Below are 27,200 nucleotides of genomic sequence, written 5' to 3'. Positions count from 1 at the left end.
GTAGGTATTTCATCTCTTAAAACTTTTCTCCATAGTCAATTTCAGACAAAGGATTTGGGACTGTTAAAGTATTTTTTGGGTATTGAGGTAGCAAAGAGTAGGAAGGGGATATTCCTTTGTCCCAAAGAAAATATGTTCTTGACTTACTATTTGAAACAAAAAAATTAGAGACTAAACCAGCTAGTACCTCAATGATTCCTAGCTTGCAACTCATAAAAGAAGGTGAATTGTTAGAAGATCCTGGGAGGTATAGAAGATTGGTTGGAAAGTTGAATTATCTTACAGTGACTTGTCCAGATATCGCGTATTCAGTTAGTGCTGTTAGTCAATATATGTTTAATCCTACTGTTAATCATTGGACAGCTGCAGAACAAATTTTGTGTTATTTAAAAGGAGCTCCTGGACGTGGTATTCTGTATAAAAATCATGGTCATACTAGGATTGAGTGTTTTTCAGATGCTGATTGGGCAGGATCCAAGGCAGATCGAAGATCAACAACTGGATTTTGTGTCTTTGTTGGAGGAAACCTGGTCTCATGGAAGAGTAAGAAGCAGAATGTTGTCTCGCGATCGAGTGCAGAGTTAGAATATAGAGCTATGGCACAATCAATATGTGAAATCATGTGGATAAATCAACTTCTAACTGAAGTAAGTCTCAAAACCTCAATGCCTGCAAAATTGTGGTGTGATAACCAAGCGGCTCTTCATATTGCATCCAATCCCGTATTTCATGAGCGAACAAAACACATTGAAATAGATTGTCATTTTGTTCGTGAGAAAATACAGCAGGGCTTGATTTCTACAGGTTTTGTAAGGACTGGAGAATAATTGGGAGATCTCTTTACGAAGGCTCTACATGGGGTTTGAGTTGATTACCTTTGTAACAAACTGGGCATGAGCAACATCTATGCTCCAGCTTGAGGGGAAGTGTTGAAGATACATGATCTGATATTATGGAAAGATTTGATATTGTAAATATTAGGAAAGATATGATTATAGTATCATGTATTAATTAGGTATCATATGATTATAGTATCATTTATTAATTAGGTAGTAGATTGATTTAGATTAGCATGATTTTAGGATCTAAATTAGGTTACACTTGTGTATATATATATGTATATTGTGTAGTCCAAATATATGAGGAAAAATATTTTCTCTCCATTTTTCTTAGTTTTCAAGGTGGTTCAGTCAAATTGACCTATGTCCACGGTCAGAGGAGCAAAATTTCACTATGAAAAAGAGAGTATATATTATGGAAGCGAATCCCAACGAAAAAAGTTTCATGAACCAATTCCTATCAACGAATCAACAATTTGTTGAAACGAGAGAAATTTCGTTGTTGATTGGAAAAATCCAACAAAGTTTGATCAAAGTTGATGAATGAATAATAAGAAGTACTTAGGGTTGGCCAATTTATAGACTACGATATTTATGAACCAAAAGAAAAGAAAATAAAATAAAATAAAACAAGGAAATAAGCAGCAACATCAAGCAATGTTCAGCCTTACATCAAGCTCAATGACCGGCGCCCATCATAGTGGCTCTACAAACTGAATAGGAACTAAACAATGACTGGCCTAAGTTGGGCGCCAAACTCTGCTAGGCTCGTCTCATTCATGATCTTTCTTCTTTGCACAATCCATTGTACTCCAAAACACATCCACTATGTGTTCTACATCAGTCCCTCCTACTTGAGAAGAACTCAACTTCGAGTTCGTAGAGAAATCTACCACACAAGAACGAACAAGTGCTCCAACAATTCTCCCTCTAAACTTGTAAGGTTTCCATACCATCGCAAATTGGAGGTGTGTAGGAAAATGCAACTTTCCTAGGAAAACATTTGCCACGAACTGCATTGTATGAATTGCACCATCCAAGGTTTTGAAACCCAGACCGTTCATTGACTCGAAAAAATGATTGGATCAAAGGTCACTGCTTCAATCACCGAGCGAACCGTTATTAACCCATGATGTCATAAATATATCATAAATATTAAACATCTAAAAATATGCAAATATTTGTATAAACTTCAATAATAGTGTTAAAAAGAATCACTTCAATCCTTATTCTAATCTATTTTTGTCTTACTTGTTTGAAATTCAAGAATAACTTTTATAAGTAAAATGTAAAAGAAATATAGAATAGCATTATTATCTACATCTTTAATTTTCCAAAATTATATGATAAGTAGTTTATAAGAAAGGAATAAAAATAAATAGAATGTAATGACAAACAATTGAAACGCACTAAAGAGTTAACATAATTAACATACTATATGCAATAAATGTTAGACAAAAGTTAAGATATCATTATGAGAGAGAGAATGAGAGAGAGACAGAGAGAGAAAATAAGGAGTAGAAAGAAGGTAATAATTGTTAATACCTAACTAATTGGAGGCAATTATGCATTGGTAATTTGTAAGGTTTATCTTTGGAATGTCATTGAATTAGACTAGATGACCAAATTTAATTTTTTTTTGTTAATTAAAGTTGGGCAAGAAACTGGTCGGTTTAATGAAAACTGTTTCGGTTCAACGGTCTAGCGGTCGAAACATTCGGGCTAATTGCTTTTCACGAAAGAGGGTGGTTTCTTAACCCCTCTAGGTTCGAGGCATAACCCGGCCCGCCTAGCAGCCCAATCGACAGTTCAATTGGTCCGACGAACGGTCCGGGTTGGGTTTCAAAACCTTGACACCATCTATCAAGGTCAAAATGAGCTAGCAATATTCCTCCCGAATAACTCGAACTTCTACATTGTTGGGTCTTAATTGCAATACTAGTGATATCATCTCCATATCTTTGTCAAGAGATAGGGCATCAAATTTACTGTCTTCATGTTTCTCTTTACCTACAATTGACTCGCACTTCAGTAACACAATATTTAACAATTGTTAGCAATAAATTGAGACCTCGGCTTCAGAGGCAATAATATGATCTTCCAACTATCCTTGACAAAACAGTAAATATCATCCCTTCCGCTCAGACTCACATCCATGTCATACTGCTAAGGCTCCCAAGTAACACATCATGTCCATGTCAACACATCATAAACTATCTTATCTTTGTAAAATCCGCCTATGGAAAATTCACTTTACACCTCTCAGTCATCCTCACGGGATCCATATTCTTTATCCAACCCACCTATAAGGTTCAGAGCGTTTCTCTACAGGTAAGTTGGCTAATTCCACTAAGGAGCTAGAAATAATATTCTCACAACTTCCATTGTCAATAATTAAGTAAAAAATGTAGTTAAAAATTGTTCATGTGGTACTTAAAAGTTGATCACATTGAGTAGCCACCTCTTTAACAGGCTCCACTTTGCGCACTATATACACTGGCTAGTTGTAGTCATACTCAACCACAAATGTATTCCTCCTTATCCCATGGTTCCTCTACATCTCTGGTGTGCTAAGCCAAATTAATTTGCCTTTGGCGATTAATGCAATTATTAGACCTGTGTCCAGACTGCTTGTACCTCCAGCAATGGTCACCCCTAGACTTGGCATATGGGTTGTTTGGCTGGTTATTTCTCTGGGAAAGTACAAGATTGATAGGTTGGCATTTAGGAACCTCCTTAGTTTCAGCCACTGGCCTCTTGTTAGCCCTATAGCGCCCACGCTGTGACTCTAGTGTTGGCCATAAATATCCCTTGTCAAGAGGCTCTATCGGCCCTTTAAGATGCAAATGTAACACACTACTCCTAGAAATTTTCTTTGTTGCTATTTTCATCTCAACCTTTATGGCTAAATTTTGGGCCACAGATAATGTAAAAATAGGATTACAATCCATCTCATCACAAATGTTATCATTCAACCCATTCATGTATCTTGACACTAATTGATTCTCAATTTCTCTGATATCATTCCGAGACAACAAGCATAAAAATTCAAAATTACACTCTAAAATTGACCGGGCACCTTAGACATAGTTTTGTAATGTGAGTAGAGGTACTGCTCATAATCTATGAGCAAGAAATGCGGCTTCAATAGCCACTTCATCTTTAACCAAGATCAAGCATACTGTTTTCCTTGCCTTTGCCTATTCATTTGCAATTGCTCCCACCAAGAGGAAGCCCCACACTCCAATTTGTAAGAAACAAATTTGACTTTCTTCTCCTTTGGAATATCCATATAGTCGAAGAAACGTTCAATTTCAGCAAGTCAATCAAGAAAATCCTCGATGCCCAGGATTTCACTGAGGGCCGGGACATCGACCTTCAACTTGAATTCATAGGATTCACAATTTTGTTGAACCCTATGGTAAAAATATTTCACACGAGCATCATCATCTGAAGAACTATCCTCAGGGTTCTGATTTCCATAAGGAATATACACCTCGTGTTGATTCTGGTGTCAATCTTGAGCAACTCTCTCGGCTCGATCACTATCCTCGTCTTGATCCCAACTATTCTACAACCCTATTCGCTCCATGAAAGTAGTTAATATCCTCTCCATGTGCTCAAAGTTTTCTTCCATTGGATCAAAGAATGTGTCCATAGCCTCCAAGCGAGTGGTATGCGCAACATTCATGTTATTTGAACCTCAACTCTATCTTTTGGGTTAGGGTTATGATTCCTATTATCAATTGCCATTCCAAGAGAAATCCACTCTAGTACCAACTAATATGAAAGCGAATCCCATAGGAAAAGGTTTCATGAACTAATTCCTGAAAACAAATCAACGACGCATTGAAACGAGAGAAATCTCAAAGTTAATTGGAAAAACCCAACAAAGTTTGATCAAAGTTGATGAATGAATAATAAGAAATACCTAGGGTTGGCCTAGTTTAGGCTACAATATTTATGAACCAAAAGAAAAGAAAAGAAAATAAAGCGAGCAAAATAAGCAGCAACATCAATCAATGTTCAGCCCTATATCGGACTCAATGATCGGCACCGGTCATAGTGGCTCTGCAAACTGAACAGGAACCATACAATATTTGGCCCTAAGTTGAGCGCTAGACTCTGCTAGGCTCAGCTCCATCTGTGAACTTTCTTCTTTGTGCAATTCATCCTACTCTAAAACACATCCTTTACATGTTATGCATCAATATAAAAAAGCCTTATGAAAGTATTCTTGTAAAAGGCCTTACGAAAGTATTCTAGGCATAAAAGCACAAATACTATAATATTAATATTGTATACCCTAATTCCAATCGAATTTAGAGTTGTATTTACATTTTTATATTTACTCAATTTAATCATAGCATCTTTATTATTTTTTATTACGCATATTGTTATATACAATGCAAATTATAAAGTCCTTTGAATAATTAATCATATATAGAAAATCATATAGAGTTATGATGATGAGATTATTACACTTATTGTTTTATTTTTAAATATCTCTTGTCACAGTATTAGCAAGTAAGGACATTACTAATATAGGATAGACTAGCAATCATTGCAATCAATGCATCTGCTTGTATAATCCATGGGTGCATTGGTGTTTCTCTTATAATTGCAAAACATTTCTTTAATATCCCAAATGTTCGATCACATTCCTTAAATATGCATGCCTAGGATTAAATAATTCTCGGGTATTTTTAGGATTCCGTCCAGTGAATTCATTCAAATGGTATTTTATTTTAAAAATGAGAGATAAGATATTTTAACAAAGGCAATCACGTATCTACTAGGTAGTATTTTCCTACATGTAATAAAATATAACTAATTAATAAAGAAAATACCAAAACAACATTATTCATCATTAAATATATAAAATTTTATCATTAGAATATTTAATCTTATAATTACAAGTAAGAGTATAAACCAATATCCTTGAGCTTCCCATCCTGAAATAACATATGTTATTTTTAAATCAAATGAGCACACCATTAAAATCTTTTGAGTTGGTTTGCCTTGTCTACCATAAAATTGAGCTACAATTCTTTTTGGTACTTGGGCATCAATATGAGTTTCATCTATTGCATCCACACAATCCTATATTTTAGGAAAATATTAATTGCATAAATATAAGGTTTTTAAAATTATTTAAGGTAACAAATAATTATATGTACCTTAAAATATGGTATAAAGCGTGAACTAGCCAACATTTCTTGTGGAGTTTCCCCAGTTGGTTGTACGATGAAATCATCTCACAATGATATTATTGTATTTATGACCTCTGAAAAGTATCTACATATAGTTTCTCCATAATGTTTGAAATAGCATTTTAGAGTATGATTTTTCTCATTATGACCAATACCATACAAAACATTGCTAATTATTCCTCAATCCATACATGTAATGTGTCATATAAACTACCAATATCTTTGAGAATGTAAATTAATCTGTTAAAAGCTTAGACATTCATTCTTAAAATATTATGACATTCTTCATCTATCTCCAATATTTCCAAGTAAATGGTCTATTGGTTAAATATCTATTACGAAGTGGATTTTTATGTAAATAGTCTTAATAATACAATCAAGAATTAATCACCAAGCTATCCATCTAAAATCACAAAAACTGAAATTAAATTACAAAAATAACTATGATTCGTATAAATACATGTAGGAAATAAATCTTTTTTCAATTCTGTCTGAAAAATTTAAAACTGTTACACTCTTAAAGAAAGATATTTGGTAATAGTTAAATAATACTAGCAAGAAAGAAAGGAAAAAAAAAGGTGTGACTAAAATGAAAAAAAATAAAAAAAACTACTATCATTAGTTGGCAAAGGTAAATGACAGTGATTCCATAGCAATTCATTTACACATTACAATCTAATAGCATACTTCGCCTAAAATGGAACATATAATTCAATAGAAAACAAACAAACAGTCCACCGTACAACCTCTAGTAACACAGGCCTTTCTTGGAAATATAGTCAAGTTCCAGCAACACTAAGATGTTGAGTTAAAAAAAAAAAACTTGTACATAGGTTGATCTAGTTCAAACTATAAAGAGACTGCAACTATTGGTTTCTTTCTTTCTGTCAGTGTGTTAATTGTTAGTAACTTTATTGTTAATTTTCCTCTTTGTCCTTGCCAAATATTGCCTAATTGTTAACATATACTTATATTTGGTATTGGACATATTTACAGGAAGTGGAACTGAAAAGTGCTAAAAAAGGGGGGACCTTCTAGAAAAAATTGCTCCACACGTGGGAGACTTCTAAAAGTTTCACAAACCTGGCCTACAGGGTACGAAGCAACGGACTTCCTTTTCCTTTGCTGATGAAGAGATGACTTGTACGAGGGAGTCTTATTAGCAAGAGAAAACGGGAAAAAAAAACATTGAGTAGGGCCTTGCCTTTTCTTCTGATTTTCGACAAGGACCACGTAGGGATAGGAGATTTAGTCATTGCTTAGAGATAGGACAGTTGCCTCTTTCTTTTCATGCATTCCTGGTGTTCGACAATATTCCGAACTGAAGAAACATCTTTTACTTCTTGATTATCTAGTGAAAAGCGTAATATCTTGTGAATCAATTAATTTACGTGGAGATTTACTTATACGGCGTGGCTAAATTTTCCATCTAATCAAGAATCAACGCGACGACGCAGTCCCGAATATTTGTGAGATCGAATTAATTTTCATGCGTTCTTTAATTTGTTAATATTTGCACGTTATCTGCTTGAATTTCCATGGGATTACTTTGTTAATTGGATGTCAAGGGCCCGATGTTCAATGCGACTTATTAATCTTCTGCCAAATTAGTCAATTAAATCCATAATTGTTTAAATTGATTAATATCAGTGGCAAATAGCGTTTTTACACACTAGAGGAACGTGCAATCTGATTTAAATAACCCTCGTAGCGTGTTATTGATTGGGGTTAGGTTTTTCTAGTGCTTAATGCAATTGGGGAATTAATTCATATGGTCGTACTTAGGAGTATTTTCTGGTTAGGGGTAATCAATGGTCGTACCTTGGTTATCAATAAATTAAGAAAAATTTGGTCATCAGAGCTCGTTGGTGACTATAACTAACATATTAATAAATTAGGTGAACCTCCCTTGCATCAATAATTGGATGAGCGGACTGTGTCTGAAATGTTGTATTCTTGGTTAGAGTTTGTCTTTTATTGATTTAATTCCTGTCTACGGTCGTTTTAGTTAATTATTTATTTTTGGTTGTATTGTTTAATTGCTCTTACTCTTATTTCGACAAAAATCCTCTATTGCCAATTGGAACTTCAAAGAAACAAATATTCCCAGTCCCTGAGGAGACGATCCTGCTTGCCACTGTCTATTTGTTAGTAAAATTTGTTAGCTAATTCATTCTAGTATATCGGATTAAACAAACTCTTCGAGAACAGGGTGAATCAAGTGATCTATTGCACACCTAGAGTCCCTGCTCCAGTACCTAGAATTGATTATTGACTGCTTTTGGTGGTAGTTAGGTTTTATTATTATTATTGCACAGGTTCAGCACCTGTCAATTTTTTGCGCCGTTGCCGGGGACTAACGTTAATTATTTGTTTCTTTTTAAGTTTTATTTTATTTTAATTTCCTGGTATTTTTTCTAATTTATGCCCTGTTTTTCTCATACAGGCGAATTGATTTTCGACCCTGAAGTAGAGAAGACTGCTCGCCGCACTTGGAAAGAAACTAGACAACTCAGCGAGGAGCAATCCAGTGTTGCACCTCAAGGACTTGATCCAGAGGTTGAGTCAACGAGTTTACATGGTGATATTTCGAGTCATTCAGACCAAGAGGAAGTCACCATGGCGAATGTACGCACACTAAGAGAGTTGCCTGCTCCTGATTTAAATCAGCAGCCCTGATGCATTACTTTTCCGCATTTAAATGATAACACATCTTTTGAGTTAAAATATGGTCTAATTCATCTTTTACCATCTTTTCATGGTTTATCTGGTGAGGAGCCTCACAAACACTTGTAAGAGTTCGATATCGTCTGCAACAATATGAAATCCTCGAAATTTACAGAAGAACAAATAAAAATGAGAGCATTCCCCTTCTCTTTGAAGGACTCCGCAAAAGATTAGCTATACTACCTACCACCAGGTAGCATCACTACGTGGGACCAGTTGAAGAAAAATTTTTGAAAAAATATTTTCATACGTCTCGGGCCTCCAGTTTAAGGAAAGAAATATGCGGTATCAAACAACACCCAGACGAGTCTTTCTATGAGTACTGGGAAATGTTCAAAAAATTGTGCATCAAATGCCCTCAACACCAGATCAGTGAGTAACTGCTCATTTAATATTTCTATGAGGGCTTACTCTTCAGAGATAGAAGCATAATCGATACTGCAAGTGGGAGAACATTGGTAAACAAGACTACTCAAGAGGCTTGAGAGCTGATTGACTGGATGGCTGAGAATTTACAGCAATTCAATTCAAGAGAGGATGTCCCGACGCATAGGATGAATGAGGTAGAAATATTCTCCACCCAATAACAACTCTCTGAATTGACATCTTTCGTGTGACAACTAGTTGTGGGAAGTGCCTCACAAGCCAAAGTATGTGGAATATGCACCGTCTTGAGTCATTCTACAGAGATGTGTCCGCTAGTTCAAGAAGAAAATGCAGAGCACGTAAATATAGCTGGTCACGCGCCCGCGCCAAGAAAGCAATACAACCCATATTCAAGTACATACAATCCTAATTGAAGAGATCATCCCAACCTCAGTTATGGAGGGAATAAGCAGTCTAACTTTGTGCCAAATAGATAACAAGGGTACCAGCAGCAGTACCAATCTCAACCACCGCCTCCTCCACCGAGCTCTAGTCCATCTTTGGAGAAGATGATGAAACAATCGATGGCTACTACCGCACAACATCAACAAAGGACGGACTCCGAACTGCAAAACATAAGAAATCAAATGAGCCAGATACAATTTATGCAAAGTCAAATGAATCAAATGACCATAACGATCAATCATTTGGAGTCCCAGGTCCAAGGAAAGTTGATATCTCAACCTGAGTTGAATACGAAAAATGTAAACGCAATGACCTTGAGGAGTGGCAAGAAAGTCCAAAGACTCGAACCTGTGATTCCTAAGGATAAGGACGAGAAACGAATTGAGAAAGAACTGAAAGAGGATAGCAGAGACAACAAAGATCCAAAGGTACTCCCGTACCCACTCATTACAGTTAAAACTAATTCACCTCCCTTTCCTAGCAGGTTGGGGAAACCAAAGAAACAGGACAAGGAGAAAGAGATCCTGGAGATCTTTCGCAAGGTGGAGATCAACATTCCCCTGCTAGATGCAATTAAACAAGTACCCAGTTATGCAAAGTTTTTGAAAGACTTGTGTGTCAACCGAAGGCGGTTGAAAGGAGATGAACGAGTAGTAGTGGGGGAGAATGTGTTGGCAATTTTACAACGAAAGCTTCCACCAAAATGCGGGGACTCGGATATGTTCACTATTCCCTATAGGATAGGTAATACCTTAATTGAAAAGATCATGTTAAACTTAGAAGTCTCAATTAATGTCATGCCAAAGTCCATATATGCTTCTTTGAATTTAGGTCCTTTGAAAGAAACTGAGATAATAATCCAATTAGCTGATCGAACCAATACATACCCCGACGGGTTGGTTGAAAATGTTTTGGTAAAAATTAATGAATTGATTTTTCTAGCGAATTTCTATGTATTTGACATGGATGATGAACACTCCCATGACCTATCACTCTTACTGTTAGGTAAACACTTTTTTAGTACAGTCAGGACCAAAAATTGACAGGTGTCGAACCTGTGCAATAATAATAATAAAATCTAACTACCACCAAAAGTAGTCAATAATCAATTCTAGATACTGGAGTAGGGACTCTAGGTGTGCAATGATTTACTTGATTCACCCTGTTCTCGAAAAGTTTGCTTAATTCGATATATCAAAATGAATTAGCTGACAAATTTTACTAACAAATAGACAGTGACAAGCAGGATCGTCTCCTCAGGAACTCGGAATATTTGTCTCTTTGAAGTTCGAATTGGCAATAGGGGATTTTTATCGAAATAAGAGTAAGAGCAATTAAACAATTCAACCAAAAATAAATAATTAACTAAAACGACCGTAGATAAGAATTAAATCAATAAAAGACAAACTGTAGCCAAGAATACAACATCTCAGACATAGTCCGCTCATCCGATCATTGATGCAAGGGAGGTTCACCTAATTTATTAATAGGTTAGTTATAGTCATCAACGAGCTCTTACGACCAATTTTTTCTTAATTTATTGATAACCAAGGTACGACAATTGATTACCCCTAATCAGAAAATACTCTTAGGTACGACCGTAGGAATTAATTCCCCAATTGCATTAAGAGCTAGAAAAACCTAACCCCAATCAATAACACGCTATGAGGGTTATTTAAATCAGATTGTACATTCTCCTAGTGTGTAAAAATACTATTTGCCACTGATATTAATCAATTTAAACAATTACAGATTTAATTGACTAATTTGGCAGGAGATTAATAAGTCTCATTGAACATCGGACTCTTGACATCCAATTAACAAAGTAATCCCATGAAAATTCAAGCAGATAACGTGCAAATATTAACAAATTAAAGAACGCATGAAAATTAATTCGATCTCACAAATATTCGGGACTGCGTCGTCGCGTTGATTCTTGATTAGATGGAAAATTTAGCCACGCCGTATAAGTAAATCTCCACGTAAATTAATTGATTCACAAGATATTACGCTTTTCACTAGATAATCAAGAAGTAAAAGATGTTTCTTCAGTTCGGAATATTGTCGAACACCAGGAATGCATGAAAAGAAAGAGGCAACTGTCCTATCTCTAAGCAATGACTAAATCTCCTATCCCTACGTGGTCCTTGTCGAAAATCAGAAGAAAAGGCAAGGCCCTACTCAATGTTTTTTTTTCCCGTTTTCTCTTGCTAATAAGACTCCCTCGTACAAGTCATCTCTTCATCAGCAAAGGAAAAGGAAGTCCGTTGCTTCGTACCCTGTAGGCCAGGTTTGTGAAGCTTTTAGAAGTTTCCCACGTGTGGAGCAATTTTTTCCAGAAGTTTCCCCTTTTTTAGCACTTTTCAATTTCACTTCCTATAGATAAGTCCAAATATCAAATATAAGTATATGTTAACAATTAAGCAATATTTGGCAAGGACAAAGAGGAAAATTAACAATAAAGTTACTAACAATTAACTCCTTATCAATTCCCTCCACACCTAAATCATACTTGTTCTCAAGCATGGGAACAATTAAGCTCATCAATGGCCAGCTCTCATGTCCTCTATTGTCAAGCTATGCTTACACCAAAATCAAGATTTAGTGGCTAAGTATCAAGACATATTCCTTCCGGTTAGCTCCTGAAATCAGAGACTTGTCCAATTCATGGCTAACTTGTCTAGGAAATTAGAATATTAAACTAGCAAAAGTCAGCAATTGGTTCAACTGTCAACTAAAATCTAAATATTAAAGAACAAGGATCGGCAGGCCAACATGATCATAAGCTTACATATTTTTCACATCTATTCTTTTTCTTTTCTCCTTTTTTTTTGGTTGTTCTTTTATTTTATTTTTTTATTTTTTTGAGAACGAATAAATGTTTAGTCCCAAGCCATTCAAGTCTTTTGACGTGAACTTTAACATTTTTAGATGAAAGAGCCCAGTTACTCAACTTTTCACAACTCCAGGACTACCTACTCATAGACACTTGTGGTGAAGACTCCCGGTTATTGGGTGACGATACTAGCTGAGTATAACCATTTGTTATTTATGATCAAAATGCCAGACAATTAAAAACCACAGCCTACGTCATCTCCTAAATATGGAGAGCTAAGGTCAACAGGGGACCAATCCACACAACAGTTGCCAGCAAAATATTTATACTGCCTAAATAAGTTAATCACAACACAAAGTCATTAAACTCATGATATTCACCAAGACAATATGCTCTTACTTGCCACTGAAACTAAATTTATAGAATAAAGCTCATCTAACAATAGAAGAGTGAGTTGCAGGCAATTGTTGATCACCAAGACAACAGTAAGACAAGCAGAAAATTAAAGAAACACTAGTCGAATCCAATGCTGATTGTTGTGAACGGAGGATTATTCCCTATCGATATCGAGATGCCGCCACCTTGGGCCTTTTGAATATTAGGGTTGACTTTGACCGCTTGATCCGAGTCATTGGGTGGCGTCTCTACACTTCTATTGTTGACCGTCCAGCTTTTCTCAAGTTGGTTAGGGAGTTCTATGCCATATTCGAGTTCGACCTCCCCATTGGTTACACAGTCTCTACCCCTAATGTCATCCGTTTTCGATTAATGGGTCAAGAGTTCCACCACTCCATTACTGATTTCAATCTAGCCCTTGATTTTACTAATCCAACCTATGCCGAGTCTCGGGAGTATGCTGAGAGTGCGTGTGACTACGTAGAGCCTTCTTTCTCCCGCTATCAATATATTTGGGAGGATATATCCATAGACCGTGCTGATTATAACTCCCGTCAGTCTAAGAGTTGTTATCTGAAGGACCTGGCGTCTCGCTATATCCAGCGTTTCTTGGCCTATAGTTTCTCGGGTAGGCGAAATAGTTAGGGCATTTTTGTCTAAGCCAGAATTTTTCTTTATTTGGTGCATGCATAACAACATTAAGATTAATCTGGGGTGCTAGCTCACTTCTCAATTCAAATCTGTTTTGCCTAAAAAGAAGCACCCCTGATTTTTGGATCCTATATTACTCATTTAACTATTAATTTGCATGTGCTTGATCTCTCTAATCATAATTTGCATGTAGCCTGTCAAATGGATCCCTTAGACATTCCTTGTCTAGAGAAAACGGGCTTGGTATGTGAAGGTGACAACGGGTGGGAAGTTGTTCCCCCGAGACCGACTCGTGTCCCCCCTCGCTCCTCTTTTGCCCGTTTTTTCACTGCTGGCGGTGATCCCGGCCTGTCTATCTCTGCTCCATCCCCAGGGGCTGATGATTGGGACGCGATACGAGCACAGGTTGACATTTTGGATGCTAGAGTGAAAAATATTGACATCAATGCGACCAACATTGCCCAGAATCTGGTAGCATTTATACAGCATGTGGGTTTTTCGCCTCCCTTTGGGCCTAACCCACTAGTATTTTGACGATTTAAGGGAAGCTCCATTGCCCTTCTGTTTGCTTTTACTATTTATTTGTCACACTGAGGGCAATGTGTGCCTTAGGTGTGGGGGGATTTGGATTCGACCAGTGTTTCTTTAATTTTTTGCTTGTCTTACTGTTGTCTTGGTGATCAACAATTGCCTGCAACTCACTCTTCTATGGCTAGATGTGTTTTATTCTATAAATTTAGTTTCGATGGCAAGTAAGAGCATATTGTCTTGGTGAATATCATGAGTTTAATGACTTTGTGTGAATTGTGGTTAACTTATTTAGGCAGTATATATATTTTTCTAGCAACTGTTGTGTGGATTGGTCCCCTGTTGACCTTAGCTCTCCATGTTTAGGAGATGACGTAGGCTGTGGTCTTTAATTGTCTGGCATTTTGATGTTTTGATCATGAATAACAAATGGCTCTACTCCGCTAGTGTCGTCACCCCAGTAACCGGGAGTTTTCACCACAAGTGTCGACTCTCCCGTCAAAAAAATGGTGATATCTATGAGTAGGTAGTACTGAAACTGTGAAAAGTTGAGTAATTGGGCTATTTCATCTAAAAATGTTAGAGTTCACGTCAAAAGACTTGAATGGCTTGGGACTAAACATTTATTTGTTCTCAAAAAAATAAAAAAATAAAAAAAGAGAACAACAAAAAAATGGGAGAAAAGAAAAAGAACTAATGTGAAAAATATGTAAGTTTATGATCATGTTGGCCTGGCGATCCTTGTTCTTTAATGTTGGGATTTGGTTGACAGTTGAACCAATTGCTGACTTTTGCTAGTTTAATATTCTGATTTTCTAGATGAGTTAGCATGAATTGGACGAGTCTCTGATTTCAGGAGCTAGTCAGGAGGAATATGTCTTGACACTTAGCCACTGAACCTCGATTTTAGTATAAGCATAGCTTAACAATAAAGGACGTGAGAGCTGGCCATTGATGAGTTTAGTTGTTCTCATGCTTGAGGACAAGCATTATTTAGGTATGAAGGGAATTGATAGGGTGTTAATTGTTAGTAACTTTACTATTAATTTTCCTCTTTGTCCTTGCCAAATATTGCCTAATTGTTAACATATACTTATATTTGATATTTGGACCTATCTACAGGAAGTGGAACTGAAAAGTGCTAAAAAAGGGGGGACCTTCTGGAAAAAATTGCTCCACACGTGGGACACTTCTAAAAGCTTCATAAACCTGGCCCACAGGGTACGAAGCAACGGACTTCCTTTTCCTTTGCTGATGAAGAGATGACTTGTACGAGGAAGTCTTATTAGCAAGAGGAAATGGGAAAAGAAAACATTGAGTAGGGCCTTGCCTTATCTTCTGATTTTTGGCAGGGACCACGTAGGGATAGGAGATTTAGTCATTGCTTAGAGATAGGACAGTTGCCTCTTTCTTTTTATGCATTCCTGGTGTTCGACAATATTCCCAACTGGAGAAACATCTTTTACTTCTTGATTATCTAGTGAAAAGCGTGATGTCTTGTGAATCAATTAATTTACGTGGAGTTTACTTATGCAGCGTGACTAAATTTACCATCTAGTCAAGGATCAACACGATGACGCAGTCCCGAATATTTGTGAGATCGAATTAATTTTCACGCGTTCCTTAATTTGTTAATATTTGCACGTTATTTGCTTGAATTTCCATGGGATTACTTTGTTAATTGGATGTCAAGGGCCCGATGTTCAATGCGACTTATTAATCTCTTGCCAAATTAGTCAATTAAATCCGTAATTGTTTAAATTGATTAATATCAGTGGCAAATAGCATTTTTACACACTAGAGGAACGTGCAATCTGATTTAAATAATCCTCGTAGCGTGTTATTGATTGGGGTTAGGTTTTTCTAGTGCTTAATGCAATTGGGGAATTAATTCATATGGTCGTACTTAGGAGTATTTTCTGGTTAGGGGTAATCAATGGTCGTAATCAATGGTTGTACCTTGGTTATCAATAAATTAAGGAAAATTTGGTCGTCAGAGCTCATTGGTGACTATAACTAACCTGTTAATAAATTAGGTGAACCTCCCTTGCATCAATGATCGGATGAGCGGACTGTGTCTGAAATGTTGTATTCTTGGCTAGAGTTTGTCTTTTATTGATTTAATTCCTGTCTAGGGTCGTTTTATTTTAGTTAATTATTTATTTTTGGTTGAATTGTTTAATTACTCTTACTCTTATTTCGACAAAAATCCCCTATTGCCAATTGGAACTTCAAATAGACAAATATCCCCAGTTCCTGAGGAGACGATCCTGCTTGCCACTGTCTATTTGTTAGTAAAATTTGTCAGCTAATTCATTTTGGTATATCGGATTAAACAAATTCTTCGGGAACAGGGTGAATCAGGTAACCCATTGCACACCTAGAGTCCCTACTCCAGTACCTAGAATTGATTATTGACTGCTTTTAGTGGTAGTTAGGTTTTATTATTATTATTGCACATGTTCGGCACCTGTCACTTTCTTTAAATTCTTCTAACAACTTAAATTTAAAGAGATAGTGAAAGCACAAAATGAACAAAGACATCAAATATTCTAAACTGATCATTTTTTTGGCATCACAGAATTTCCACATTCTTCATTTCATGGAGATGGAGATCTGATAAATAAGAAGTGGACAAATTTCTTAGTCAAGAAGTTTTTACAATTGACAAAAATAGATTAAGTAGTTGAAAGAATTTGCAATCCCATACATTAACTAATTATGAACTGATTCTCATACAAATCATGTATTTTATTATGCCAAAAAAATGTGTTACGAGATATAAGATATAACAACAAATGAAGAACAATTCTATACACACCTGAATTTGCACTGATCCCTTCCTTACTCAAATTGTTGTCTTTCTCTGCATGATTGCCATAGGCTTATTTTTATAGCTGTTTATAAAATCATTTTAACAAAAAAGAAAATCAAACTTATTGTACTATAACTTACTAGAAATTTTTATCCAAGATATGAATATGAAGAGAAGAAGATATGAAGATGAAGAGAACAAAAAGAATGATTTTTTTAAAAGGAGAAAAAAAGAAAAATTTTAATTGTTGGTGTTTTGATACGTTATAATAGTGGTACGTATAGATGATTGAAATAGATAAAAAGATTTGAATAGAGATTTTAGAATTAATAGTTCTACCTAAACCATTTGTGGACAGATTTTAGCATTAATATTTCTGAGCGAACCATTTGAAAAACAAGAAACGAGATAAGATACGATTTTAGTATTAGTAGTTCTACCTGAACGAACTAATGAACAAAAAAGTGAGACATAATACGATATAATCTCCAACAGTATTATCTTGATTTAAAAAAATATTTTGATTCAAAAAATTTATTCGTGAAGATGTTCCCATGACTTATTTTCCTGTGAATTTTGCAGGATAAGTTTTGTTGAAAATTTGACAGTTTTAGGAAATTTTTTTCTTGTAGATCCCACGACTTTCTTATCAAACAAATGACAAAAAAATTGTAAGAATCCTATTTTCCTCCACTTTACTTACAACCAACACTATCTTGAGGCTTACATATAGGAAAAATTTAGAAGATGAAAATGGGAAGTTTTACAATTCAAAACAAGGGTACCACTTCTAGGTAATTTGTATTTGGGTGATTGCTTACTATTCATACTGATTTAAAAATATTGAATATTAGGTAATATGACTAATTTGCCTATTTGGCACTTGCAATAAAGATGAGATCTATATATGACGTGGTTGCCACATAATAAGGTTGGACCCACTGACAAGTGTCACTTACATCCATGGTTGGTGGGCCCTGACTGATGTGTCCACGATGTCATTTTCCATGTCATTGTAATTAACATGGTACATAGTTGGAAGACCCTATTTAGGGATGTAATTAAGTTGAATCAAACTTGAGTATGGCGACTCGAGCTCGACTCAACTTGTAGGAAAGATACTTGAGTTCGAGCTCGAATGAGTAACATTGCTGGAGCTCGAGCTAGAGCATGATATATTGCTCATAGAACTTGAGCTTGACTCGCATGGCTCGAGTCAAAGCGAGTCTTATAGAGTTCGAGTCTAGATGATTTCGAAATTTCATTTTTTTGACAATTTTTAAGCAAAAAAACATTATCGCCCTTCAAAAAAATTCATACAACCTAAAACATTTCGTAAATTCAACCACTCTTGTGGGCAGAAGAGTAATTTCATAATAATAATATATTAAAAATTAAAATTAAAAAACTCGATAAAATTCGACAAGTCTTGAGTCTTGCTACTTGATACTCGAACTCGATTCGTTAGGGTCTATCGAGCTCTACTTGGGTTAATCGAGTTCGAGTCGATATCATTTGTCATGTTAGTGCAATTTACATGTTTACCATCAAACCATCGTAATTGCTTGTGACATTCTATAAACTATTAGTGGCAATGGCACACGCTATGTGTGTGCAAATCTAAAAGGAAAATTTTCAAAAAATATGTTAAATTTTTTAGTAGCAGTTGGAGTTTTGTTTTAGAACTATGGATGAGAGAATTGTGTTTTCATTTTTTCATTTTTTTTGGATAGGAAGTTGCAGACAGTTATTGGCTTATTGGAATTTTTTAGGCTAAAAAAGGGGTATGTATATGTATTTGTGTGTTTATTGTGCTGGTAGTCATGTAGGGGTGGTAAGTTTAATAGATAAAATATTAATAGATAATAGTGAATATTAGAAAGGTATATTTGGCAAAACCAATAAAGACACTTTTCTTTTTACACCAAACCCTACTCAAACTTTATATATAAAAAGATATTATATTTATACTTTTTTTAATACACCATTGAATGTTTTTCCAAATACTTGTATGTGCACATTCTAACAGATATCTTGCACATTCAGATATACACATATATTTATCAAAGTGCAGTTATATTTAGTTACTCGTATGTATGCATTTACATATGTATACATATTAATTAAGTTGATACAAATTTTAATATATGCTTGTGTTCTTCGAAATGCACAACTTTATTCATTAAGGTGCACATTACTATTCAATAAAATGCATATTGCAAATAGGATGATTTAGTCATCTAAAGATTTATTCATTAACCATCATAAATGTTGAAAAATAATTCATACCCTATTCAAAAAATTTTCAAAACTTAAAACCTTTTGATGAATTTTGGATCTTTGAGTTCCTATTTTTCAAATATTAGATAAGTTGACTTCTATATTACATTTTAGCATTGTTTTTTCGCAAAAAAAGAAAACACTAGGGTATTTATATTATATATAGAGTTCGAATACATTGCATGCACACATTTAGTATATTAAATATAATTGTGCATTTTGGTACAAAATTAAATATATGTATAGCATATTAGAGAACAAAATCAGCCTTAAAAAAGGCATTTCATATGTAAATTTTTATCTACTTTTTTCAAAATTTGTTTTAAGTTGTAATTTTCTAATCTAATGATGATAAAATTAAAGCTGTGCAAGGACATGTCGGCACACCCTTATTTTACTTCATAATATAATAAAGGACACAAACCAAGTAGGCATGGACACAACTATTTTGTTTTTGTTACACATAGATTTTTCCAACATATGAAATAAAGTGTATTTCTAGCACAACAACATATAAACTTAGCTATCTTACTAATAATATTTACAAAAAAAAAAGGATGAAAATGATGTTGATATAATATATTAATTGCATTTAATTTTACATAATGTGAAAAGAAATGATATGTTCAAAACTTTGATTGGTCAATCGTGTAGAATGAAGCAATGTCAGACATATCGAAAAGGATTAGTACAATAGATTATCATCTGGTACATGTATTAGATTTTTTTGATTACTACGTAAGTACCATATATACAAGAGTCGTTGTATAAATCAAATGTAGTTAAGTTATGAATAACATACTTGTATTATAGGTTAGTTTGTTTTAGACAACAAAATCAAATTTGATTCATCTATGGAATGTATGTATTGCTCGTATAAAAGTACTCATGTAATGTATAAAATATATCACTTGTTATAGAAAAAGTACTTATGTGGTGTTCCATTGTCATCAATTGCGATTAAAATGATGAACATATTCGTATTATAGGTTAGTAAGTTTTGGATAATAAGATAAAATTTGATTCATTAATAAAATTGACATATACAAAAAGTATTCACATGATGTATGAAATGTATCATTTATTATACAAAATATATTTGCATGGTGTATGAAATATACCACTTGCTATAAAAAAAAAGTGTGCCGTTGTCATAGTTGTAATTAAGTGTTGAAGAACTTACACGTACTATAGCTTAGTACATTTTGGATAACAATATCAATTTTGTTTTGTCTATGAAATATACATATTCTTGTATAAAATGTACTTACGTAGTGTATAAAATACGCTACTTGATCCATAAAAAGTACTGATATATTATTCTATTGTCATCAATTGCACTAAAATGGTTAAGAATATGTTCGTAGTATAGGTTAGTGTCTGTTTAATAACATAAAAAAGTGCTGAAACTGAATTCATTCAGACATTCAGATGTTTTGGGTGTTTGATAAATAAAAATTTTTCTGCTGAACTTATTAAGTGGTGCTGAATTTGTATGTATTTTTTTCAGCACAAGAATTGTAACTGAATGCTTAATTTGATAAGAATCAAGAAATTTACTTCAACTACTTTTATCTTATCTACCAAATCTATCATTATTTGTTAATTACATTCAAAATCCTTATCTAATTAAACAATCTGACATTCTCTGTCTAATGGCTTTCTACTTCTATTTTCTCCCTATTTAATGACTTTTTTACAATTTCTCCATGCTATTCACATCTGTCTACTCCTTATCTTTTTCCATCTTTCTACTCTTTCATAATTTTGTCATTTTTTTCCTCCCAATTTTTTTTATTGCTACCGTACTCACCGATCTCAAATTCATTATTTCCAAGGTAGCGTCAACATTTTTCCATTGAAGTAATTAAATTTCTATATAATTTGGTGTGAATTTAAAACTTGTTTATTGCAGCTTCCTTTTGCTTATATTTGGACTTTTCTTATCAAACTCTGATTTAAAAATATATTTGCACCGATATTTGGACTTTTCCATAATATATTTCTTCTTTTATATTACTTTGATTTAAAAATAAATATTGTCATTTTCATACCTAACAATTTTAAGCTAATTAAATCATAGGTTCTATTTCCTTTTTGGATTAAAAGATAGAAGGGCAAAATTGTACAATTTAGCTTATTAAGCATTAAGTTATAAATGTTTATCAAACAGTATAAATATGTTCAGCATTAAGATTCAGATATTCATATATCTCTTTTCAGTGCTTAATATTCAGCAAATTAATTGTTTCAGTATTCAGAATTCAGAATTCAGATTCAGTTTTATCAAACGGAGCCTTAGTAAGCTTTCGACAACAGCATCAAATTTGATTCATTAATGGAATGCACATACTACTTGTAAAAAAAGTACTTACATGACTTATGAAATTTACCACTTATTACACAAAAGGTACTTACATGGTTTATGAAATATATCATTGTTTGTAAAATATAATGTATTTATTTTATGTACAATTATGATTACTTATAATTAATTGATGAAGAACTTATATGTACTATAAGTTAGTGCGTTTTGGACAACAATAATGTAGAACTTGCTTTATCTAATGTACGTATGGCTTGTATAAAAAATACTTATATGAAATGTACAACTTATTGCATAAAACGTACTCATGTAGTGTACTATTGTCAATAATTGCAATTAAGTGATGAAGAACATATTTGATAAATCAGAACGTTTTGAAAAAAAAAAATTTCAAGTTTTACTTCATTTATAGAACGCACCACTTGTACAAAAAAAAAAAAAATACTTACATGGTATATAAAAACATATCACTTGTTGCACAAAAAGTAGTTATACGTGTACTATTTTTGTCTTTAGCCATTTATAATTGTTAAAAAAAGATACGTGTTAATATTTTTGTCCATTTACCCTATTATTTCCAATAATATTCCGAAAAAAAAAAGAATGATTCTGACAATCGATTATACTTGTACCATATTGCTTCAGTGTGTACAACCTAGCAAAGTTGTATATGGATGTACATTTTTTAAGAAAAAGGGCACTTAATTTTTTTTTTAAGAATACCTTTTGTGATACAAAATTTCTCGAGTTAAGGAATTTGATCATTTATATCGATTGAACATTTCTAATATAAACATATGCAATTAGGACATAATTGTTTAAGATGATTTCATTATATTGACAAAAAAATTTAATGATTCTAGAAGAATCTAATAAATTAAAGATGATTACATGTTTTAGTCCCTTAAAAAAGCCCTAAGCATAACAGTTCTTAAGCATAATGTTAAATGATAATGCTATTAATGTAAAAAAAAATTACTAAAATTGTGTCTTTAATGCATTTTTTGTTTGACTAGTTTGTGAAATTAATTTCCTTATATAGTAGGCAAAGAATTGGTGTGTTATTGTAATGTATCCAAAAATGTGTGGTACTATATAATGTTTATTTCAATAAATTTAATACTATAAAAAAGAAACTAAAAATATAAGTTTAAGACATCAAGAGGAACCATTACATAAGAAAGATCTTTTATTTTTTTTAAAAAAAAAGAAAACATACCAATACTTTCTACATTACCATAGAAGGATGTTATCTCAAAAGAAACCAAGATATTTCCTTCAATAAAAATTTAAGGAATTATATACAAAAGGTTGAAGCAAACAAGCAAATGTTGCCCTCACCTTCAAAACTTAGGCTTGACACCTGGTGGTAACTTCCAAGTACTTTTGGAAGTTAACTATTACGGCATGGGCTTCCTATGATGACTAGGCATTGGAAACCTCTTAGTACCTTCCAGTTAGTTTTGGAAGTTAACTTTATGCACTTTCCAATCAGTTTTGGAAGTTAACTATTATGCCACGGGCTTTTTTTTTTTGCAAGGCATGCATGCGGATATGAGTGTACCTTTAATTACTTGTTAACATGAAAAAAGAAGACAGGGTTTGCAAGGTAGGAGGAAAAAAGGGGAGCGATGTAGAGGGCGTGGGATGCTGGGCAGAAGGCAAAGAGGGGAAGATGGTCGGGATGAATGGAGAGATGTGACGGGCTAAGGATGCAAAGGTAAAAGATGGAGAGGAATAGGGAAGGTAACGAGGGGCAATGGTTGGCGGAAGATACAAGAAAATTGAGGGGAAAATGCCCGTTTCAATTCTCAAATTTTGGTTCATGGATACATTTTGTTCTTAAACTTTCGAGCGGTAAATGTCAACTATAAAATTTTGGACAATTTCATCGTCAAATTGGAAATTAATCAATTTGAATGGAATTGGGTATGTGATGAGTACGAATATGTTAAGTAAAAAGTTTTGCATGATTTAAAATCAGTAAAATAAAATAGCTATCTTCACTCTCTCAATTCTAATACCGTTCTTCCCTAGCTTCGATTTTCGTTCAAATTGATTAATTTTCCATTTGAGAATGAAATTAGTCAAATTTTAACAGTTCAAATACTAAATGTGTTATGCTAGAAAGTTTGAAGACAAAATATGTCCATAACCCAATACTTATGGGTGAAAACTGGCATTTTCCCCAAAAAAAAAAAATAAGAGGCTTGTTCCGACATTTAAAAACAATACTAAAAAACACAAAAAACAAGTACTCTGTACACATTCCACTCATAAATGTTTCTAAAAATGCTTTAGTATATAACTTTTTAAAAATATCCCTTAAAAAGGAAATAAAACAAACACCCAATCCAATCTAAACTGTGTATTATACTTTTATCTCTTACTAGTCACCACTACTATAACAGAACTATGAGAAAGTGACCATAATCAATGAAGTGAAATGAGGTGTGGAAGATTATTATTCAAAAACAAAAACAAAATGAAAGTAGAAATTTTCTAATGAATACTTTTAGAACACTCGTTAACACACATAATATTCACATAATCTATTATATATATATTAATAATTATTATTCTTCCTTATATTTATATATATTTTTTATTTAATCTTGTTTATCTTCTTTCGTATTTATTTATTTTTTAATTAATTTTATATTTTTAAATATAAAATCGTTGAAATATATCTTATTATAGCACTGTTAGACAGATCCATAGAACTATATGGTTTGTATTTATGGACTGTGCTGTGGATTGTACCTTTATAAGTATCAGTATTAGTCGGACAGTCTGAGTAGTCCCCACCACCCATGTGCCCCTCCTCCTGTCTCCACCAACTCCTGCCCCTCAATCATTGATTACCCTCTCTCCCTCTTCTCTGCTTCCCCCCAAGGCAAAAACCCCCCAGCCCTGCCCCCGAAAAAACACACACTCACACACTTTTAAAAAAAAAAGAGTTTTATTTTTTATTTATTTCTATCCTTCGCTTCATATCGTTATGGTGAAATAGAGCTGAAGAAAGAAAAACGTCCAATTTTTACTCAATCAAGAAAGGGGGGGAAAAAGGTCTGTTTCTACAGCTACTGAAAGGTTGCAGCTGCCAAGACTACTACTACCTATGTCATCGGCGTCGGCAGACGGTAACGGTAACGGTAACGGAGCAATTATTGACCCGAGTCAAAGGGTTACGAGCAGTAATAACGGCTCTGCTGCTTTGGCCGTTAAGAAGCCGCCGGCGAAAGACCGGCATAGCAAGGTGGACGGACGGGGCCGCCGTATTCGTATGCCGATTATTTGCGCAGCTAGGGTTTTTCAGTTGACGAGGGAGCTAGGTCACAAGTCCGACGGCCAAACCATTGAGTGGCTTTTGCGTCAGGCTGAGCCGTCTATCATTGCAGCCACGGGTACCGGAACGACTCCGGCGAGTTTCTCTACTGTTTCTCCTGCCTCCGCGAGGAACTCGGTGGGTACACTGTCAGCTCCGCTGGACCATAAACCGCTGTCACAGCAGCACCAGCACCAGCAGCAGCCGTTGATTGCGCCGACGCCGTTTATTCTAGGGAAGCGACTCCGGTCTTCCAATGAGGATGATAGTATTAACGAGAAAGATGATGCTTCTGCTGCAGCGGCAGCAGCTACTGTTGTGGGGTCTGCAGCACTTGGGGGAGGGTTTTGGGCCCTCCCAGCCCGGCCCGACTTAGGGCAAGTATGGAGTTTTGCTGCTGCGGCGGCTCAGCCGGAGATGGTAGTGCCGACATTGAACGCTCCGCAGCAGTCCGGTATGGCTAGGTTTCTACAACAGTCTACCCCAATGGGGGAGGCTTCTGCTGCTAGGGTTGGGAATTATCTGCCTATAGCTCACCAAGGCCACCTGAATTTGCTGGCTTCATTATCTGGTCCTCCGCCACCTCCCTCTTCGGAACAAAGAGAAGGCGATGCCCGTTGAAATAGTAGCTCTCAGTTTAAATTAGTTGTGGTTATTATTGTCCCCTGTTTGTTGTTAATATGTGTGTGTGGATTTGTTTTTTTATGTGGTTTGCGTTGGTTTGATTTTGTCTACTTAGAGACAAGAAAAGCAGTAGTATAAGTTTAGTTTGTGTTAGGACCCAGAAGAAATTTTCTTCAATGCACAATCGTGGCGGTTTAAGGAGTTTGTTGTTGTTTATTTTGATTGTAGCAGTTTGGCTGGGTACTCATTTGAATGCTGTCTGGATAGCATCTTATTTTGTATTGTATCGTTCAGGGTGTTGTTTCTAATAGCACTCCAAAGTTCAGCTGCTAAACAGCACTGGTAGGACCCAAAATAGGCGAGGGCCTATTTTGTTTAGTGATTCCAATTTGTGTATCAACTAGTCAAATAATGAATTTATTCATTTCTCTATATTGTTTCTATGTCATATAAGACTTACTCTTCTGCTTTTCTTTCCCACTGGAAATTATTCTTGCTAAATTAAAGTGTAATCCATTACGATACACTGTGACTTGCTTGATTTATTATGTATCTGTGTTGGAAAAATAAACAGGATATAGCTTTGCGTATAAAACTGCCAAAGATTGCCACAGCTCAGGTAATACCTCTTGTGGTGGACATTGTTGTGGATAAAAAACATTCTGTAGATGGAATTGTTATTTGGCTAAGGGTTCAGAAAGAAAACATTTGCTCCTGAACACTGAATTTGAAACATCATCAAGTCTTGAGTGTGAGCTAATGTTTTGACATCAATCAGGCCTGTTGCATGAAGTAATTTGGATCAAGGAAGAAATGGCAAGGGGAAATTATTGGAAAATTTTGAAGAAAGTGCATAAATTCAAAGAAGGGACTATGATCATTACTTGCCAACAGTTTGAAGGAGCTGTCATCGATGGTTTTTATGAAGCTAAGTATTGGATTTAACAAATTTGTTCCAACAAGGGGCCTGCTCTACTGAAGAACCATTTGAAGAGCAATTGGAATTTTTGGTGCTGATGGGATCCTGAAAGAAGGCATGACAGATATGATTGATACTAGCTAAGATCAAGCAAAGCTTTGTCGGAAGAAAAAGAACGTGAATATCTTTTAGTTGTGCATATTTAGTCGGAGTTGAGCTGGAAATCACTATGGAGCTGAAGCTGCAATTACAAGTTTCTGTACTCTTTGGAGGCTTTACAAAGTGAAAGGGCTGTCTTGGCAGAGCTTGATGGTAGTATCACTATAAAAGCCTGTTGTTCAATATGCAACTCATGCTAGCTTTACAATGTTTAACTAGAATGGTCAATTGCCCTTTTCTTTGTCATCAATAAGTTACTGTAACAGAATTATGGTGCTCTATACTGCTGCTTACACCTACATGTTGAAGAAAATTTATGTATCATCCCTACTAAATCAGCGTGATGTACCAAGTTTTAGTTCTCATCTTCTACAACGGGGATATAGCTACTTCAATGCTAGCTTCTGAAAGGATAAATTCGGTGTTGTAGACCAGTTTAAGGTGCAGAAATTCAGGCTGGAGAATGAGTGACAAAGCTTAGGTCCAAGCCTGCATCTACTCCATGTATATATGGTGGTTGGGAATAATTTTCAAGCATATCTAGGAATCTCAGGCTAGGAGAAATCAATAAAACTGAGTTGTTCGTGAATGTCAGAACGGATGTCACATCACATGCTTGGAATTAGGCAGCAACTAAACCATTGGTTGATGTTGTCTCAGTTTTCCACACCATGTGGGCGAGCCCTTGCTTAGAAGCAATAGCATTTGCTTATCTTTATGCGGCACCA

The 27,200-nt window shown here is 34.8% G+C and overlaps 1 protein-coding gene across 1 annotated transcript; it reads left to right on the top strand.

Moving 5' to 3' along the window:
• Positions 1–24,264: 24,264 nt before the first annotated feature.
• On the top strand, positions 24,265–25,835 carry LOC113777599 (transcription factor TCP7-like). Its single transcript, XM_027322747.1, has one exon. It carries the CDS (start codon positions 24,564–24,566, stop codon positions 25,389–25,391), a length of 828 nt encoding a protein of 275 aa, XP_027178548.1. The 5' UTR covers positions 24,265–24,563; the 3' UTR covers positions 25,392–25,835.
• The last annotated feature ends 1,365 nt before the right edge of the window (positions 25,836–27,200 follow it).

Source organism: Coffea eugenioides, chromosome 7, assembly GCF_003713205.1.
Source record: "Coffea eugenioides isolate CCC68of chromosome 7, Ceug_1.0, whole genome shotgun sequence".
Taxonomy (NCBI): Eukaryota; Viridiplantae; Streptophyta; class Magnoliopsida; order Gentianales; family Rubiaceae; genus Coffea; species Coffea eugenioides.
The sequence above is the reverse complement of the archived record's forward strand: the minus strand, read 5'-3'. Positions and strand labels throughout refer to the sequence as shown.